Source organism: Eptatretus burgeri, chromosome 23 (genome assembly GCF_056783735.1).
Source record: "Eptatretus burgeri isolate ZD-2024b chromosome 23, Ebu_testis_v1, whole genome shotgun sequence".
NCBI lineage: Eukaryota > Metazoa > Chordata > Myxini > Myxiniformes > Myxinidae > Eptatretus > Eptatretus burgeri.
This window is the reverse complement of record NC_140983.1, coordinates 1303769-1324315: the sequence shown is the minus strand read 5'-3', so window position 1 is coordinate 1324315 and position 20547 is coordinate 1303769. Positions and strand designations below refer to the sequence as shown.

Here is a 20547-nt window from a genome sequence, read left to right as displayed (position 1 = left end):
ATATATATATATATATATATATATATATATATATATATATATATATATATATATATATATATATATATATATATATATGTATGGACAATAGACCCCTCCCACACTCTTCCAGCCGAAGAAGCTGCATGAAGCAACTCAAGAAGACCTACACAAGGTAAGTGCTATGCTGTTTCAAACCTTTCCCAGAGTTCCTCAACAACTATAAAGACGTTTACACAGAGTACACACATGAGAATCCCAATGTCATACACCCCCTCAGCTATCGGACCGGTTTCATCACTTATTGGCGAATCATCAGCGACAGCGCAGATAGCAATGCATACCAATGAGGCTCTCAAGCATGTACTACGTGCAAACGTCAGAAGCAGTCAATAAATAAAGAAAGACCCACTCACATCTCTCACCTGTGAATGGAGGGAATAGCCAATCAGCTCTCACCTAATCAACTAAACCGAGTTGCTGGGATTATACTGAATAAACAATTGATCCACTTTGATCACTCCAGTCGTGTTGTTGGCTGTCTGCATGTTGAAAACACTGATGTAGTCTGATTCTCACCGACCCTACTCCATTTTTATTCTGACATTGTTTCTTATTTGTAACTTTTTTAACGACAGCTTCACAAAATCTTTCTAATTTTTGCAGGAGTGCTGAGCCTCCACTGACAGAACAACCTCTTGAGGAAGAGCTGATAACTGGTGCAGAAAAACCTCTTGAGGAAGAGCTGATAACCGGTGGAGAGCAACCTCTTCAGGAAGAGCAGCTAACTGGTGCAGAACAACCTCTTGAGGAAGAGCTGATAACTGGTGGAGAGCAACCTCTTGAGGAAGAGCTGATAACCAGTGGAGAGCAACCTCTTGAGGAAGAGCTGATAACCGGTGGAGAGCAACCTCTTGAGGAAGAGCTGATAACCGGTGGAGAGCAACCTCTTCAGGAAGAGCAGCTAACTGGTGCAGAACAACCTCTTGAGGAAGAGCTGATAACCGGTGGAGAGCAACCTCTTGAGGAAGAGCTGATAACCGGTGGAGAGCAACCTCTTCAGGAAGAGCAGCTAACTGGTGCAGAACAACCTCTTGAGGAAGAGCTGATAACCGGTGGAGAGCAACCTCTTGAGGAAGAGCTGATAACCGGTGGAGAGCAACCTCTTGAGGAAGAGCTGATAACCGGTGGAGAGCAACCTCTTCAGGAAGAGCAGCTAACTGGTGCAGAACAACCTCTTAAGGAAGAGCTGATAACCGGTGGAGAGCAACCTCTTGAGGAAGAGCTGATAACCGGTGGAGAGCAACCTCTTGAGGAAGAGCTGATAACCAGTGGAGAGCAACCTTTTGAGGAAGAGCAGATAACTGGTGCAGAACAACCTCTTGAGGAAGAGCAGATAACTGGTGCAGAACAACCTTTTGAAGAAGAGCTGCAAGTTGGTGAAAAACAACCTCTTCAGGAAGAGCCGCAAGCTGGTGAGTTTTGAAAATGAATCTTTTCTTAAAATAAATTAGTTATCTCGGTTCGTTTGGGTGTTTCGGCACTTGTTGGAGGAAACACCTGAAAATGGTTGTTGTTTTATTTATTTTTCACTGTGCTGGTGGTGGCTGCTTGTTCCTCATGACAATGACACGAGCGACTTTCCTCTCACCGTAGCAACCATTACCGTGCGTGCTCCAAACATTTTGGTTTGATCCTCCATTAATGCCATAGTAGTGTTTGAACAGCTTTTCACCCCTCTCTGTTCATCCTTCCGTCCATCCCGCACTCCTCGGCCTCCAAGTCACCACCAACCTCTGTTGCCCAGCACTGAGCAAAGACCTTGCCCAGCACTGAGAGTTGTTGCAGTCCTGTCGATTACCCAAATGTGCATGCAACGACACGAGTGCAGCATTTCCATCAGCCTTGAGAAATTCAACATGGATGCCACAGATCCCAGGAGCTTTACCCCCTTTCAATTGGTTCACCGCAGCCGGTGTTTCCACAAATGAAGGTGGTTCATAGTTGATGTGATGGTCAGCAATGGGGATAGTTACACCCTGATGTCCAACTCAACATCTGGTAGGTTAGCCTGGTACAGCCGATCAAAGTAATCGGTCCAGCAGGCCTTCACTTCGGACTCCTCTGTCAAGAGCCCAATAACCTCCACTCTATCTGCAGTCCGCCGAGGGACGGGCTTGGAGGAACGCAATGTACAAATTCTTCTGTAAGCAGGATGAGAATCACGTGACCATAGGTGATGCTCTCTCCCTTCACAGATTCCTTGTGCATAGGCCTCCTTGTCCACCCTCAGCGCATGTACAGTTTTACGCCTCAACTCCCTGATCAGCTCAGCTTTGCCATTTAGCCTGGACCTACAGCTCTGGTCAATGATATCCATTGTCCCTTGGGAGACATTTCTTCTTCGCCTGACGGTGGTTCCAAAACATCCATCTGCAACATCAAGGATGGTGTTCTTGAAGGCACTCCACAACTCTTCAGGATTCCCAAAGACACCCAGACTCCCGAAATCCCCACTCAGCCTGTTCTCAAACAACTCAGCCACCCTCCCATCCTTGAGCTTGCCAACATCCAGCCGAGGTTGGGATGGTACCATTCTCCCGGATTTAAGCTGAACCTTCAGAGTTGCAATAACAAGCCTGTGGTTGGTGTTGAGGAACTGAGCACTCCGATCGACCCTGTAGTTCTGAATCATCCTCCAGCGACCATCAACGAGCACATGGTCAATCTCCTTTGCCACACCGCCAGCGTTGGAATACCAAGTCTAGCGATGAGGCTGCGGGCACTGAAACCATGAACCAGCCACCCGAAGTCCATGACTTCTTGCAAAGTCAAGGAACTCAGGGCTATTCTGGTTCTAGTTCACAGTTCTAGATCAATGTGGACCAACACATGTCTCATAACCATCCCTATGAGCTCCAGTCGATGCATTGAAATCCCCCAAGAGAAGAGTATCTCACCTGGGAGATTCAGAGAATGCAACCACAGACTCGAGCGTGGCATGGAATACATCCTTCACGGTGAGATCACTCACCTCAATCGGAGCATATACAGGGACCAGGGACATGACACCCAAGGAGTGACGAATCCTCATTCTCATAATACGCTCATTGACCTGTGTTACCTCAATTATCATGGGAATCAGCTAATTGGACACAACCAGAGCAACCCCTTGGGGATGGTAACCATCAGAGCGACCAGACCAGTAGTAAGTGTAACCACCCGCCACGATCTCGACGCAATCCGGTCTCTGAACCTCAGACAGCGCTGCAATACCAACGTCTAAATGCTGCAGCTCAGATGATAACAGACAGGTGATCATCCTCTCTTAGGGATAGGACATTCCAGGCACTCACCCGAAGGGACCGCCTCAGGTTAACCTGAGATGACCACCTTCTGGTGGACGACACGTCAGCACCTCCCTGACACACATGACCGCAATCCGACCCAGGAAGGTGAACCGTGCTTTTCCTCCAATCATCATGGAGTGGGCGTCCCGAAGGCTTTGCCCCAATCCCGTCATCCGGTGAGCCACCTTGTGAAGGGCAGCTCCACAGGAGGGACTCCCACGGAGTGGGTTTTCAGTTTTCTTTGGGTTTTCTTGATGTATTTCGCGGAATGAAGGGTTTCACTGTGGCCGGAGTGCAAATCCTGCCACCAACCTCCGATGTAAAGGTAACCCAACTGCAGGAAGACGTCCGCAGACACAGTTGGGCACCAGTTCTGGGACACCCAAATTTAATATTGAACTGATGGGACAAAAAAAATGGGAAAAATATTTCACCATTCTCCAAAAATATCACAAATACTGAAATTTTCGTCAATAATTTAAATTGTTACTCACTAACTGTTAATAGAACCAAGTGAAAACCAAATGAAGGAATGGATAAAATCACAACCTTGGTATTTTAATGGGAAACATAACGGATGTGAAAAATATCAAAAATGTCCGGTTGAAGAAATAACCGGAACAACTGTGAACGAGAAAACATCTGAAAACGTAAAACACATTCCCCTTTGTATTCGGACTTCTTCGTCTCCATGTTAAATGGTGGGACCTTTAACCTTTAACCTTTTGACCAAATTATTGCTTTGTCGTCTCCATATTTTCATTCTGTAGCTTTGTTGAAAATTTGAGAACGAAAGCTCAAATAATAAGTAAAATTTCAGGTCAATTGGATGAAAATTGACCATTTTACGTCATGCTCACCTTTGACCTTTCGTCAACATTATTAATTTTTTCTCCAGGTTCTCATCATAAAGCTTTGTTGAAAATTTGATGGACAAAAGCTCAAATGGGGGGGGGGGGAAGTTATGGCCCGGACAGACGTGCGCACGCACGCACACACGTGAGTGCAAAACCGAGTGAAGCACATCGACCGAGAGGTTTAAAAAAAACTTTCATGGATGTCAAATAATTAATCATTAAGGAAACAATATAATACACTCTTACAATGACATGTGGTTCAGGAGCTCAGACGAGAACGTTGAGAGTGGTTTATCATTTTATCTCTGTTAAACAAAGGTATTGTTATGTGGAAAGGGGGAGGGGGGACGATGGGGGGAGATCTTCAGTAATTAATTTGCCTGTGTCGGACCTGGATAATTGATTAATTTAAAACCATTTTTCATATCAACACTTTGCTTTATACTGTTGTAACCACGTGATCGGTCCAGGAATGACTGAATCATGTGGGCCATCAACCGGTCACGACCGCCAGCCAAGTTTGATGTACCAAACCAGGTATGCATGCCGAAAGTCGCAATACCTCGTCAAAGGGCACGAAGCTGACTGAGGGTTGCGCGCTCGCACGGTGTGCCAGTCAGATGTATAAACCGAGCGGCCGGTTATGTGACGTTGCTTCACTTTTAGTCACTTTTAGCCAATTATACAACCTCAAAGGTGTTGATCGTGAAAACTCAACCGCTCGTACAACAAGAATGGAGGCCAGGCAGGACTTCATGGATTGTTATTAAAATATAGACCACAGCAAATCGTCAACAAAAAAATTTCTTCACAGTTCTTTTCTTCGGTCCCGTTCATGCACTCAACAAGAAAACAGTGCAAACAATCAAACCCGGAAGCGAGCTGTGCATGAGTTCTGGAGGCAGAGTTGTACGGAAAACGGAAAACAAACATCTCACTGTACATACACAACGGATATCTATTGCACAAATAGTATGTCATGCTTATCAAAACAAATGATGAGAAATAACTGTCGTTATACTCAACAGTTTTTATTAACCCTTAGAGAACATTCCCACAACAACACCATATTTCTGTTAATCAGCCTGTGCTTTTGTAGAATCTCTCTCTCTCTCTCTCTCTCTCTCTCTCTCTCTCTCTCTCTCTCTCTCTCTCTCTCTCTCTCTCTCTCTGTCTCTCTCTGTCTCTCTCTTTCACTCTCTCTCTCTCCTCTCTCTCTCTCTCTCTCTCTCTCTCTCTCTCTCTCTCTCTCTCTCTCTCTCTCTCTCTCTCTCTCTCTCACTCTCTCTTTCTGTCTGTCTCTCTCTCTCGTCTCTCTCTCTCTCTCTCTCTCTCTCTCTCTCTCTGTCTCTCCTCTCTCTCTCTCTCTCTCTCTCTCTCTCTCACTCTCTCTTTCTGTCTGTCTCTCTCTCTCGTCTCTCTCTCTGGAAATGAAAAAAACAAAACTATTATTATTGTTGTTAATATTATGAGTATTAATAAATGCTTTGTTACAATGTAATCCTTGTTTTTGTTATTTATTTTGGAATTATAATTCCATGGAAGGACCTATTAAACTGCCCGAAACACCTTAACATGGCGCGTGTTTAGAAACATGAGAAATCCTCAGGATTCTTTGTCGTTAATAAGTCGAATCAACTCAGGATATCATATCATAACTAAATCTAAATCTATTCTCATTTTGAACAGCTTCCAGGGCTCTGCTGCTGAGCTCGCTGGTGAAGCTTGGAGTTCTTTCATATCACCCCCCCCCCAATATAAATTCCTGACGACGTCAGTGCCTTCGGGAGCGCTATTATTGACCTTTGACCCCGGGTGACACAAACCCAAACTACGTCACTGTCTATACGGCACTGGTTTCGAGACATTAAACATCCCCGGTGTCTTTAATGAAGAGTTGGCAAGGTATTGTCGACACCAAGAACAAATTACAGATTCTTACCTTCACCAACGGCAACCATGTCAGGCCTAGCCATCCGGTTCCTGAAAGACTCTGGCAAATCGTTCATGGTTTGAGCACGAGACCTCTTACTCGGGGACATGGTATATGAACAGCGAGCTAGCCAAGAAGAAGAAGAAGAAGAAGACTAATTAACAAACCGACATCTCATTTCCACAACACACACACACACACACACACACACACACACACACACACACACACACACACACACACACACACACACACACACACACACACACACACACACACACACACACACACACACACGTCTGAACACGGTGGTATTCTGTCCATTGACATGTCTCTGTTACAATATCTGTTTTATCTTGCTTTTGCTTCATCTTTCCAGGTCTGCTTCTCTGTAAGAGTGAAGATGATGAAGGTGAGAGTGGTGAAGATGATAAGACTGATGACATCGAGAGGAAAAAGGACGAGGAATTTGAGGAGTACGAAGTGGTAAGGAAGACATTGGATAACCTCCAGTGGGGTGTTAAAGTATTGTTTCGGTTGTGGGGGTAGATGGAAGAATTTAATGGAGAATATAGCATTGTGTAGAGTTGCTTGGTCCATGGACGTGTAGGAGGCATCTCGATGTAACTAAGTAGGGAACCTGTGAGCTTAAGTGTTCGTGTCACCACACGAGGGGGTGGTGGTGAGTTAATTAGCTCGGGTTTAAGAATAAGCTTTCCCAGTATGTAATCGCCCCTCTGTAACTTTTCCCTCTGCCTTAATAACCAAATCCATGAGGAGGAGGAACCAGGCGTGCCGGGCAGGCAGAAGCCCCGACTTCCCGGGTTTTGTGCGAGCAGGCCATGCCCCGGAGGCGGAGGGTATAGTCGTGATCAAAGAGGAAGGTTGGCTTGTGCATTTTGTGGAGAGCCGTGATCAGAGTGGAGGCACGAGGTGCATTGATTTTGGAGAGGTGAGAGCGGAGGGTGAGCGCACGCCAAGGAGGACGACACGACCATTGTATTAGTGTTGAGGGAATTTGGCTCGCGTGGTGAAGCAAGACGCTGGCCTTTGGCTCTTGGTTGAGTCGCGAGAAACGAACCCCGAGTCTCGTGCATGTCATAAGCAGCTGCACTGGGGCCCTTCAGCCTTATTGTTGAGTGCCGCTCGTGGATTGTCTGCGTACGTTTGGCCTGCTACGAGAGGACAGCCATTTTGTGAGCCAATACACGTGCTGGTGGAAACGCCTCGATTCCAGTTCTACAAGGACCAGCTCTGGGCCAAGCTAAGTGCAGGACGAGTTAAAAAGGAAGGTTTTTCTTTTCATTTTGAGTCCCCTTTATCTGTATTTGAGTCTGTGTGAGAGGCACCTCGACTGTAGGATTTATTTACTTCATTATTATTATCATTACCTTTTGAATTATTGTTCTTTGTAAATATGTTTATGTTCATTGAATGTGTTCATTTAAATAAACTCTGTTCGTGTATTTGTAGTGGGGTTCGAGGATAAACCCCCCTGTGCATCTGCTTCGTTCCCCGTGTTCCTCCGCCCGTCCGCCATTGTGCCCCATGCCCTTCGAGTACATGTGATAATCTCCGAGGATCAACTTGTCCGCCTCCTATTAATAAGGAACCACTCGGCCGTCCGGGGGGCTGGTGGTGTTGACCGCCCAGCACCACAAATTGGGTCGGGGGGTAAACCTGGGCTGGCCACCCCCGCGACAGGGTGAATGAGTCCACTTCCATCGATGCTACAATTTCTCAAATCACAAATTCAAACACGAATTTGTTATCTTATTGAAGATGTCTACCCATATTATTGAGTATATTATACTGTAGTTATTATTGATCGACAATGTGATGATTACTGAGTTTATGTGAAATAATAATTTAATCATGGCTGTATTATTTCTCTTATATTCCACAAGCGTTGTTGTGAATGTCTGTTTGTGCCTTTATCAGATCGGGAACTGGGAGGTCATCTCCAAAATTGGAGAAGGAAGCCTTGGATTGGTTTACCAAGTAAAGAACATCAACTCTTCAGTGGAGGTACAAGCTTGTGGTGCACTTAATGCCTTCCTTTCACTTTACGGTAGCTGAAACAGCTCTTGGGAGAGCGAGATAGAACACGGTGGAGGGACACAATGGAGGGACACGTGGAAGAAAGGGACGGGAAGATTCTCCTGTATCTGAATTCGTCTCCTTTGTTTCTGTCGAGAAGAAAGATGCTTTTTCTTTAGACTTACAGGCCCCAAGTCATTCCTGCAGAAGATTCCATCATTGATGTCGGTGGAGAGCCTACCTCCACTTGGCTGAACAGTTCATGGTTTGGACATCAGGTCAGGTATGGGAGCATGTCACGGAGCAGCGCGTCGCTGCGTCCACTTTCCGCCGGTACTCCAGGGGCCTCCGTCTGGCCATCCTCAAAACGGATTGCCGGGCCCATCCCCATCTCCTTTCGATGCCGATCAACCTGCTGCAACTACGAGGCACGTGGTCAGCCCATTGGCCTCCTCCACTCACGAGACTCCATCGCTGAGAGAATCTGGTGAGCAGGATCAGCGTCAGGAAAACGAGCCACGTGTCCATACAGCCGCAGCTGACGCTCACGGACTGTGCAGGTAACAAATCTCATTTGAGTCTCTCTCAGCAACCGCTCGTTGGACACAAAGTCTGACCAGCGATAGCCAAGGATTCTCCGAAGAGACCTGGTACCAAAGGAATTAAGTCTCCGTCTCAAATCTCTGGTCAGAGTCCAAGTCTCACATCCATAGAGTAAGACTGGAAGTACCAAGGACCTGAAGGCTCAGACTTTCGTCCTCCTGCATAGGTACCGACAGCACCACACCCCATTATCCAGTGAATCCATGACTCTCCAGGCCTGACCCACACGTCTGTTGACCTCTGGCTCACAGCCAGCAGAGACATGAATATCACTGCCAAGGTAAGGGAATCTCTCCATGACCTCAACATCCTCACCAAAAACAGGTACAGTCAGGATAGCAGCATCCAAGATGTCATTGAAAGCCTGGATCTTCGCCTTGACCCAGGAAACCCGTAAATCCAGCGGCTCCGACTCCTCACTCAGCACATCGAGGACCCCCAAATGGACGTCCAGAGTCTCCACAAAGATGACTGCATCATCTGCGAAATCAAGGTCAGAGATCTTGACATTCCCAAACGATGCACCACAGCTTGATCTCTCTGACATCCTCCCCACAATCCAGTCCATACAAGTGCTGAAAAGTGTGGTGGCCAGTACACACTCCTGACAAACTCCAGTAAATACTGAAAATAAGTCAGAGATGGCACCACCACATCTCACAGTACTCTCAGCACCAGTTCAGACATCAAATCGATCAGTTTTGGTGGCACCCCACGAAGACTAAGAATCCTCCAGGGGGCATACCGTGACCTGATCTGCAAAACCTCTTAAAATTTCAAATCAATTGGATGAAAATTGAGGATTTTAGAAATTTGACCTAAGTTGTTGACCTTTGGCCTGCATAACCTTTTGACCTCAAAAACAGAAGGCTTCCAGCTTGTCACTATTTCTAGCAGGCCGTGAAGTTTCATGGACGGAGTAAAAATGTGCAAGAAGCCCATTGATTTTTGAGGTCAAAAGGTCAACATATTCCAACAATGTCGGTCAACTTTTAAAATCCTCAATTTTCATCTGATTGACTTAAAATTTGAAGAGGATTTGCTTATTTCGTCATTGAATTCAACCACCAATTCTTTTTGAGGTCAACATTGGCCAAAAGATCAACATAGGCCGAAATTCTAAAATTGTCAATTTTCATCCGATTGACTTGAAATTTGAAGAAGATTTGCAGATCAGGCAACTAAATTCAACCACCAATTATTTTATAGATCATGCAAGTATTGTGCTCTGCACGATGTCTTTCTTGTTTGTGTGTTTGTCACACTACTCCTCCTGCAGTCCTCAGCCAATTACACCTCGACTTGCAACAAAGGATCAGCGTGACTCGAATGTGTCGGGTGTTTTTTTTTTTATCTTTGCCGGAGAAAACCGTCTTGAGGAAAAGTCGATGGGGCTTATTAATTCCATTCATTATTTATTTTCCCATTCCTGCCCCCCTTCCCCCTAATTCTCATTGTTATGCTCATCATTGCCTTCCTGCCCTCCTTCCCACTTCTCTCAATTATATTTTTTTTCCTCTTCCAATTGCTGCCACTCAACGAGATTCACTTGTGGTGTGTCCATGTAATCATCCACCTATTCCCCATTTTTATCCTCGGTCGAAACATCTGTACAAATGGATGTAATCATTGTGTGTCACGACACACCAATATCATATCGTTTAATCGTTTTCTCACATTGTATCGAAGTTGTTTTCATATGACCTTTTGTTTTCTCTTTCAGGTTGTTTTGAAGAAGGCAAGATATTTGAAGGATTCCATGAAAGTAAGTTTGTGTGAATGTGGAGACAACTGTGTTTTAATTACTGAACTAATTGTTTAATTTATCTCTGAACTGTCCTGGTGGAACGTTTGTCTGTGATGGATCTTTCTCTTTTGGCCCCTGAGGCTGTGAGTCCCTCTGTATGAGTTACAACTTTGTGGTTACAGCGATGGGGTTAGTTAACCTTTATACTGGTTATAGAATGAATTTGTTTAATTTTCCCTTCTTGTTTTTATTCTTTTTCTAGCTCTGCGATGAAGCTGCCATAATGGTGAAACTTAATAATCCAAACATTGGTAAGTGTGGATTTCACTCAAACTTATCACAGTATGAACAAAACAACTTACAGATGGTATGTTTCTGTGGCATGAATTTATCACCCATCACTCAACTATTAACTTTTCTAAAACTCAATCAAACCATAGTTCAGGTTTGCAAACACCCTTTTGGATCCGTCTCTTTATACTGCGTCACGGAACGTTGGTGCCGCTGAAGCAGCTTCCTGAGAAAGGGTTACACTGGGTAGTTTGCCATTGCCTTCCTTGAAGTAGTTAAGCCAGCAGTTTGTCATTTGTTTAGGGTGGCAGTGATAGCTCGCCTACTCTTCGCGAAGGACACCATGGGATCCTTAACGTACACCAACTAATGTCGGCAGACGGGATGGCGGTTCAACGTCCATCCGAGGGACGGCACACACATTGAACCACCCTGTCTGTGACACACTATGTTGATGACTTGTCATTGGAAGGGTCACACGGAATTTGCTTGTTCATCATGTTGTTTAAAGGTGTTTGGCTTTGGGTGGGTTTCTTATGCCATCTTAACTTGTGCTCCATTATCTTGTTTCCCTACAGTGAAGTTGATTGACATTATTGAAAATCCGATCTCGAACCAAGTGCTCCTCGTCATGGAGTATGCCTCTGGAGGTGAGGTTGCTGAAGTCATTTTACTGAAAATCTACTGTATGTGTCCATCAAGTTCACTTTTACTTGAGCACCTGTGGTGGAGATTTCTAACCAAAAGAGAAAACCCTTTTAATTTAACAGATCGCTTATTATGGAAAAACACATTTCTGTGGAAAGAAGAGCTTGTCTCAAGAGTTCAAGCAGATCTCTGCATCTGAGCCAGAATGCATGGCCTTTTATACAATTGGAAAATCGGGAAGGGTCAGAACATCATAGGGGACGTGGTCAATCGATACCAGACCACAAGAAAGATTTGTTTGCATTCGTTGTCCTTTAAGCAAAGAGAAAATAATCTTGTGAATAATTACAGCAGATAGTGCTGTGAAAGAATGCGTGTCTTCCCTCAAGGGCGTGTATGCACAGAAAACCTTCATTTACTTTAGGCAATGATAAGCATTTATCTCAGCATGCAGATGGAGTATCTGGTTTGCACAGCTTTTGCACAACAGAGGTCCATGACCTCAGCAGTTCGATGAGACTCCTGGTTTGATAAGAGGACCATGGAAAGACAGAGTTCGTGTTTGTACAACTTTGCAATTGAATGGGAGGCCAGAGTTAATGAGACTAATGCCTTTGGGGCCTTGATTCTCCGGTGTCACCAAAGTAGTTCTCCCCAATTTGCGAACCAAGTGAAAGGTAGAAGATTATATTGTTGCAGAGTTAACTATCATACTATATATATATATATATATATATATATATATATATATATATATATATATATATATATATATATATATATATATATATATATATATATTTATTTATAAAACAACCTTCAGTCTGCAATGATTTATGAAGTATATTTTTGAGTAACAAACATAACAGATGTGTTCATTTTTCCTTTAACTAAGCATGGACGAACAACATGATCTCTTACCAGGCCCAGATGTACTTGGGCCAGGATGGGGATTATATATTCGTTGTTATTACATTGGTTAATCAATGATCCTAAGGTTTAATATGGAAAGATATATCAGTTTATAGGGAATTAACAAGACCACAGTGAAGTGAACATTTACTCATGGCCTGTTAGTGTTGACTCTGCAAATTTAATGAGCTCTGACCGTGTCATTGTGAGAGACGTGAAAAGCATAATTATCCTGCAGACCATTGAAATCTTTCATCTCAATTCAGCACACGTGATCCATTCTTTACAGAGTGATTTCAGCCGATACTTTACAACAGATTTTATACTTCCATATTGTTTAAATGCAAAAATAAAGAGAAATGAGTACATAATTTGTGGACAAAAAACACATCTCAACATGAAAAATATTTGTTTCAGTGTGATTAATACAGAAACACCAGTGTTTTCCAATCGTCAAATGATCCAAATAGCTTTCCATGACCAAAATGTCCATGCTCAGAATTCACAAGATGGAATTAATGATTTTACTTCCACACTCGTCTGGGTGTGCAATTTTTCCACATATACACAGAATCCATCATCATTAATTATAATGCTATTTATTCTGTTCTCATTCGGTCTGTTCTTGTTCGTGTTCTGACTTTGCAATTCCACTGAAGTATCATTGTTATGTGTTTATATTACCCGGAATGAATGTCCCAACTAGTCTTGAATAATTGCTTCGGTGGCAAAATCTCTCCGAGTTGAAATGGAAGTGTGGGTCAGAAACTAAGAATCATGCATTTTGTCTCCAAAATCTCTGTCCCAACACACCACGACATTTACTTCGCACCTTCGGCACTCACGATGTCAGGCCATGAGTGAGCGGGTCTCGGGCACAGGTCCCATGGCCTGTTGATATTCCCAATCCACCCCTTGCTGTTTTCTCCCATTTGTGTAACTGCCCTCCGGAAACTATTCAATCACATTCTCCCCTCCAAGACCTCAAGCAGGTGGTGCACCACCATCCCATGACATGCTCCATCCTTTCCTCCTCAATACTTTTTTTGATCCCCATGAACCAGCTTTGCACTCCACCTTCTTACTTCCACTTTCCTGTGTCCACTCCCCTTCTCTCTCCCCTCTTCCTGTTCATTTGCTCCCTTCTTGTGTCCAACTGTGCCATTCTGTGACAATGCTTTTCCATGACCTTCGATTTTTCATTCAAATTTTGTCATTTTTTTTTTTGACAAGTATGTCGATCGCTTCCATTTGTTTGTCTGTCTGCTCACCTTTAATCGCCTCCAGGTCACAGTTTTAAACCGATCTTCATGAAACCACCACATGGTAGGGTTGGTCGTCTGACAGAATCCTATTTCTTTTTGAGGTCAAAAGGTCAAAAGTGGAAGTGAGTAAAAAAATCATCGGCCAAAGGTCCACGTTTGTCAAATTTCTAAAATTGTCAATTTTCATCCCATTGACTTGAAATTTGAAGAGAAGTTGCATATTTTGTCATTGAATTCAACCACCAACTATTTTTGAGGTCAACATTGGCCAAAAGGTCAACATAGGCCAAAGGTCAACAAGGGCCAAATTTCTAAAATTGTCAATTTCCATCCGATTCACTTGAAATTTAAAGAGGATTTCCATATCAGGTCACTCAATTCAACCACCAACTATTTTTGAGGTCAACATCGGCCAAAATTTGTAAAATTGTCGATTTTCTTCCAATTTTCTTGAAATTTGAAAAGGATCTCAGCTCACTGAATTCAACAACCAATTATTTTTCAGGTCAACATGAGCCAAAAGGTCAACATAGGCCAAAGGTGAACAACTTGGGTGGGATTTCTGAAATCCTTATTTTTCATCCGATTGACTTGAAATTTGAACAGGATTTGCATGCCAGGTCATTTCATTCAACCATTAATTATTTTTTCAGGTCAAAAGGTCAACATCGGCCTGATTTCTAAACTTGAGATAAGGCCAAAAACGATATATATAGTCTTTACCGTCTGCCTCTTTAGGCCTCTACAAAACTGCCTCTACAAAACCGTCTGCCTCTTAAGGCAATGGCACCCAACGTACAGTGATCCCCAGGTAGTTATTTCATTAATCTTCGTGTAGTTAGACCTTCCACTCATGTCTGGTGGGTTAATGGGATGAAGTGCATTGCGTGGGTCCAATAGCTCAGTCTATTACCTATATCTCTACCTTCTATTCTGATTTCTAATCCAACCGTTTCCTTTTAGCCATGGTACAAGTCAAGCAAGCAAACAAACACGCCATACAATATGCGATTGAATAGCAAACACACCACGATGCCTCCCGTGGCTTGGAACCACCACCACCAAACTCCCTCCAACAAGCACACCACATACTACACCACACACGCATCGCGCACCATTATTTCATTCAAATCTGCGCACCAATTTCCAACCGGCATCTCACCCTGCTCACATCCTCGCTCACCAAAACTCACCACTTCGGCCACAAACGCTTCCCGCATGCGAGAAAAAATATTTCCACACCCCTTTACACCTCCGCATCGCTACAATTCACCACGATATGGAGGAGGAGTCGCGGGAAGGGCAATCCAGTATTTTTCCCTCCCACCTCTCCCGAAGCGTACTGGGTTGCGTTGCTTGGCCGCCCACGCCAGGTATTGTGAGGCTGTTTGTCCTCATCTGCTCTCTTTCTTTCTCAACTCTATCGGTGTGTGTGTGTGTGTGTGTGTGTGTGTGTGTGTGTGTGTGTGTGTGTGTGTGTGTGTGTGTGTGTGTGTGTACGTGATAGCGCCTGTTGTAGCATGTGAAGATTGTCGAAGTTTTTTAACGGGATAAGTCTGCTCTGTGTCTACTTTTGTAAATTGCTTGCCTTTTGCCGCACCCCACGAATTTCTTGCTCTCCTCTGCTGTACATACGAATAAACCCAATTTACTGTGCCACATACTTCTCCTCGCCATTGTAATTAAATGCTTGTGTGGAGAGGTTCCCAGCTCGTTTTCGTCTTTTCCTTCGTTGGTCCATCATGGTTCGTATCCTCGCCTCGCTGGGACGTTATCCCCCAACGATCTGTTTTTCTAGCTGGTACATCCTTGGGCAGTTATGCTCGGCTGCATCTGATCCGGTAAGGTGATCCGGTTTGAACAAGGCGTACCGATGCTATGTCCTCCGGTAATTAGATCACGTGATCTTTCGGTAAACAGTATCAGCCGGAGGACCCCAAGTCACGTGGTCGAGTTATTGGCGTTCACGGTCGATTAGCGACCCGCCCCATCATGAAGTTATTCGTGTGCGACGGCCTGCGATTCCGGAGAGTCTGGTGGGAACCCAAGGTTGCTTCCCCTCCTCGTGGGCTTCCTCGCTCTGACCCCAGGTCCCCAACAATATCATGATATCTCAAAAAGTTGTTGACGAGTGATGACAAAACGAGGTCGATGAAATCGTCAGGTGACACGAACAAGCCAATTAGATTTTGGTTCAGATCGAGTCCATCGGTGGGAATACAAAACGTAAACTGTTCAACCTGGCGGAGGTATGCGCTCTACCGAGTACCGTTCTACTTTGTTCTGTTTTACCAAGTGTCACTGAATGATTTTTTATTGTTTTGTTTATCATTCCTCCATTTTATCGTTCCTCTACTCGTGTTTTCTCAAAAATGAATAATCTCATTTCTTTGCCCTTGTATGTTTACGTTCGATGTGTGCAGGTTCACTCCAGGACCAACTTATTTTGCAGAAGAAATTTTCTTTACGTAAATCGTGGCATGTCATGAAGCAGGTGAGATGAAAGAGCTTTCATCCTCAGTGTGATGTTGATGTGTTTTGAAACTCAAAATTGTACAATGTTAACAATCACAATCTGTCTCCATGATTTAATATTTTATCTCTTCCTTCCAGATGGTTTCTGCTTTTACATATATGCACAGCAAGAACATTGTGCATCGGGATATCAAGGTAACCCACTTGTGTAACACTGCAATGAAAACCATATTTTGTTCAGCACAGCAAGGATGGAATGGGGGTGGGAAGTGGAGAGGGTGGGAAATAATAAAATTTATATTGTTGGGTGATTATCAACAAGGGGGGAGGTGGTGTTTGGGGGGCTGTCACATATCCACCCTTTTTTGTGCTCATTACACAATTCATTAGACCTCCAAGAAAGCTCGAAAAGATGTCAAAATTAAACATCCATTTCAGTTCGGTTTCAGTGTGTGAGAAACAGAACCACCCACTGTCGGAGTGTGTATTTAATTATTTATGATCAAAAGTTTGATGGTTGTTAATATAATGATTTGTGTTTGCTCTTTAGCTTGACAACGTGCTTTGCGACGATCTGATGACCGTGAAGGTCATCGACTTTGGCTCTGCAACATTTTTAAAACCAGGTGAAAAACTTTATGACGACTGTGGCACACCTGGCTATATGGCCCCAGAGATCTCAGGGGATGGCTATGAAGGTCCCCCAGCCGACGTGTGGTCACTGGGCATCCTGTCCATGAAATTATTTCTTGGACTGGAATTTGATGGATCTGACATTAACAAAGTGAGTATTGTTTATTGTGGTGTCATGATCATCATAACAAAGACATTTCATCATTATTATGTGCTGAGTTGCCTTTTTGAACATGACCTCTCTGATTGTTATTTTGAAAACAGTTTTTGCTGTAGGAAGTGTCACGGATAGGTTGAAAAGTACTTGGCAGGAGATAACGGAATGTGAATAATTTGTTGATAAAAGTGGATTAAGTTTGTGGAGAGAATCTGCACAGGAGATTGACGGTGCTGTGAGTGTCAGGATGTGCTCAGGGTGTGCTAAGTGAGTGTGTGGTGTGAAGGGAATGCTGAAGGTGTGGTGAGTGAAGGGAGTGTTGATGGTTTGGTGCTTGGATGTTGTTGTTTGGCTTGTTCAGCAGACACCATCATGGACATATTGCTCATGGCGATGCTTTTGATGTTCAGATCTGTTCGTTTGATGAGTGCAGCTTCTGCTGGATATTCCGGTTTGTTCGGATTACGTCACAAATGCGTTTGTTTTGATTCTTCACAGGAAATATCAGAAGCCAGCAAGTATGTCAGAGTGATATCCAAACTGTCACCACGTGTCGGTGTAGATTTGGCTTTCCTTCTGACTGGGATGACTCGTCACCATCCTCGGTCAAGATTCACCATGGAGGTGAGGGTTGGACACCGTTTTGAACTGTTTGATTTGCATGAACAAGTATGTTCACACGTGCTGGGGTTGCTGACCTCCTGTTTTGGTGGAGAAAAATGCTGTTGCTCACCGGTGGACGTGTTTCCTGGTCGTGCTTATATTTGATTCCACCATATTCTTTTGCAGGAGCTTTCAAACCACCCATGGTTCGGAAAATGTCCCTCTTTGTAATTTTTAAGGTAAGTAGCACTCTTCTTGTAATCTTAATATATTGCTTTTGTATTTTTTTTTTCTCCAGAAGATGGAGCCTCATGGAAGAGCATGGTGATGGAGAGCATGAACTGATCGTAGGGCAGTAGGGAAACTATTAGACAAAATAAACATTAATCCTTTGAACCCTGAACTCCTTGGACTTTGGGTTCCACCACGCTGGGCTCCCGAGAGAAAAATACAACCGCTCAGGTGTATGGAGGTTTCAATATCAGATGGGAAAACGGCCACGAGGGTTCAAAGGGTTAACTTCGGGTTCTGTATCTGAGTGTGTTAGACTTTGGTGGTGCAGTTCCTCTTTCCAGTTTATCAAAGCTAAGTTTTCAGAACAGATCCGTCGTGTCTCTCCATCTTTTTGTCCCTGTGCTGTTGTTTTCGTGTAATTTTTTCCATGTTTAACCGGATCTTCTTGTGGCGTTTTGTTCCTGTGACTGTCTGGCCTCACCAAGGATAAGATGAAGGTTTTTGATGGAGGATGATCTGAGATCGTGGTGAACAGCACTCTTGAAGATCTCGAGGGAAGGATGAGATTCAAGAGTGAATAAGAAGAACAAGAAGAAGAAAGTGGTACAGGAGTTGACTTCCTGAGGAAATGGAGCAACAGCTCGGTTGGCATCAATTGGGAGGAGGAAATTCCTCCTGAGGAAATGCCCCACTGAGTGATATGAGAAAAATTGCTGTGACGTCACTGGTACCCAGAGGATTCCAGGAAGTGACAGCACCGGAAGTGCTGAACTATACCTGAAAAAGTTTGACTGAACTGGACAAAAACACCCATCAAGCCTTTGAGTTGACTGGAATTGTTGCGAAAGTTCCTTCTGTAAATCATTCCGGTCTACAGTGATGGAACTCCATCCTGTGCAAGTCCGAGGTACATTTGGGCACCTTATCCGAACCTGAACCCAAAGCCCTAACCGAGTTCCGTCTCATAACTACCCCATACCTGTCCCCTTCTTTTCAGAAAACTCTTCCAGTATGTGACATTCTCTCTTCAGATGAAGAAACATTTCACAATCTGTCCTTACTTTCCAGGTGGTTCCAATAATTGACTCCATATTACTGACGCTGAATTCCAAGAAACAAAACTTTTTTACTTCCCTGTCTGGATACTTTCTTGCTTGCCTGTCCTTTTCCAGATATAATACTTTTGTTCCTTGAGCGTCGGTATGATGCAGTCTGGCAGCCTTCAGAGAAATAGCTCCTCAATATGACCTCACCTTTCCCCTCTCAAACGTCTGACAATCTTGCCCGACTTTCCAGGTGACTTCATTAAATGGCTCCACAGCTGCTGATCCGGAACTGCAATAATCCAATCTTCTTGTTCTCTGTTCAACCCTTTTTCTACTCTTTTCTTGATATTTATTTGATGGCCGCCATGATTCAGGCTGGTGGTGGCCTTCAGAGAAATATCTGAACTTTTGTTTGGTATGACAGAACTTTAATATACAAGAAAACAAATATGACAGATCAACCAAAACTTTTCGTGCTGCACTTCTCGAGGTTGAATAACAGCTCAAAAATATTTGGTGAACATGTCGTGTTTCTTTTCTTGTATATTGGAGAAATATCTCCTCAATGTGAACCCCTACCCCCCACGAAATTCACCTTCCGAAGAATAAGCTTAAACTTCACCTTCAATCTTCCTCCTATTTTTCTCTTTCAGTTAAATTTAGTTTGGTGAATGTTTTGGGTTCAGTCTTTCAGACTTTTTTCTGCCCTGTTGTACCTAAGATTTCCCAGTCATTGTGTTGTAGTTCAGAGAGCCGTCCTCCCATTCTGGTTCAGGAGGTCACGGCTCAAGCCGATGAAGCCTTTGTCGCTCCTGTGTGAAGCGGGGCCATCGCCGTGAAATATAAAACACACAGGAAATGGCGCTCTGTGCTGAGGTGCGGCGGTGATAGTCATTGTTAACCCTCGACTAGGTAAAGATCCCCGGGGGGTTAAACAGCATGTTGAGGTCTGCAGCACAGTTGTGTGCTTCACCTGAGTATGAGTTGGATCATCTGGTGGAGATAGTCACCCAACCGGAGATTGTGACCCAATTGACGATAAACATTGGAACACACAGACCACGTGTTCGGCTTCTCCTATTGGTTGTTATCTCGATTTGCGGGTTTCAGAAGGTTGGAGGAAGTTTTCCTTGAACTAAAAATCTCCACCTCCTTTTTCGGTAAAGGATCATTATTCATGAATCAAATTGTGAAACTTTGTTCCTTTCAACTGGTTCTTGAATCTTCCTCCTTTACCGTTATTTCCCCATGATTCATGCATAGAATACACTTTGCAGTGGAAGATGATTTCCTTCTCCTTTGAGGTCCAGCTCTTTTCAGTTAATCTTCTCCAATTCGTCTGGAACTTTGTAGTTGTTGGTTGTAGAAGAGGCGACGCTTTGCTTTTAGCTTCGGTTGTCGAAGAGCTGTCCTCTCGTGAGGCAGGGATCCCCTTCGTCACTGGAGAAGGTGCAGTCATTATCCTTTTCATCACACATTCCGGCTACTCGATGTCACCGCACAGACTTCGGCCTCAGCCTCCCAGGGATCTGTGTCCCTTTAGTCATTTTCTGTGACTGATTGTCATAATTTTGTTTTTTTCTTTTTGTATACCATGTCGAGGCTCGTGTAAGAGCTAATACACAGAAGATATAACAAGGCAGGAAACAAGACCGACGGGAGAGGGAAGCACAAAATAGTGGTGAACAGAGACAACAGGAGATCCGTGGAAGGGAGAGGGATGTGTTAATTCAATGTGGAGGACGTGAGACTTTGTTTATAAAGGAAAGAGAAA

General features: G+C 44.0%; 2 protein-coding genes across 2 annotated transcripts; both read left to right on the top strand.

Moving 5' to 3' along the window:
• Positions 1-340: 340 nt before the first annotated feature.
• Positions 341-12109, top strand: LOC147007942 (uncharacterized). Its single transcript, XM_085866226.1, has 8 exons — positions 341-367; positions 791-950; positions 1083-1454; positions 6499-6605; positions 8061-8147; positions 10486-10527; positions 10772-10820; positions 11379-12109. The coding sequence occupies exons 1-8, from the start codon at positions 341-343 to the stop codon at positions 11645-11647; spliced, it is 1113 nt and encodes a 370-aa protein (XP_085722352.1). The 3' UTR covers positions 11648-12109.
• A 3394-nt stretch (positions 12110-15503) lies between these two features.
• LOC147007941 (NUAK family SNF1-like kinase 1) lies at positions 15504-19008 on the top strand. The gene is made up of 6 exons (XM_085866225.1): positions 15504-15513; positions 16049-16119; positions 16239-16295; positions 16651-16884; positions 17389-17514; positions 17680-19008. Exons 1-6 carry the CDS (start codon positions 15504-15506, stop codon positions 17722-17724), a joined length of 543 nt encoding a protein of 180 aa, XP_085722351.1. The 3' UTR covers positions 17725-19008.
• The last annotated feature ends 1539 nt before the right edge of the window (positions 19009-20547 follow it).

Coding starts and splice junctions, on each gene's coding strand:
- LOC147007941 (XM_085866225.1), top strand. Junction 16,296..16,650: donor TTGTGCATCGGGATATCAAG/GTAACCCACTTG, acceptor TTTGCTCTTTAG/CTTGACAACGTGCTTTGCGA. Junction 17,515..17,679: donor GGTCAAGATTCACCATGGAG/GTGAGGGTTGGA, acceptor ATTCTTTTGCAG/GAGCTTTCAAACCACCCATG.
- LOC147007942 (XM_085866226.1), top strand. CDS start 341: ATGTACTACGTGCAAACGTCAGAAGCA. Junction 368..790: donor ACGTGCAAACGTCAGAAGCA/GTCAATAAATAA, acceptor CAACCTCTTGAG/GAAGAGCTGATAACTGGTGG. Junction 8,148..10,485: donor ACATCAACTCTTCAGTGGAG/GTACAAGCTTGT, acceptor TTTCTCTTTCAG/GTTGTTTTGAAGAAGGCAAG.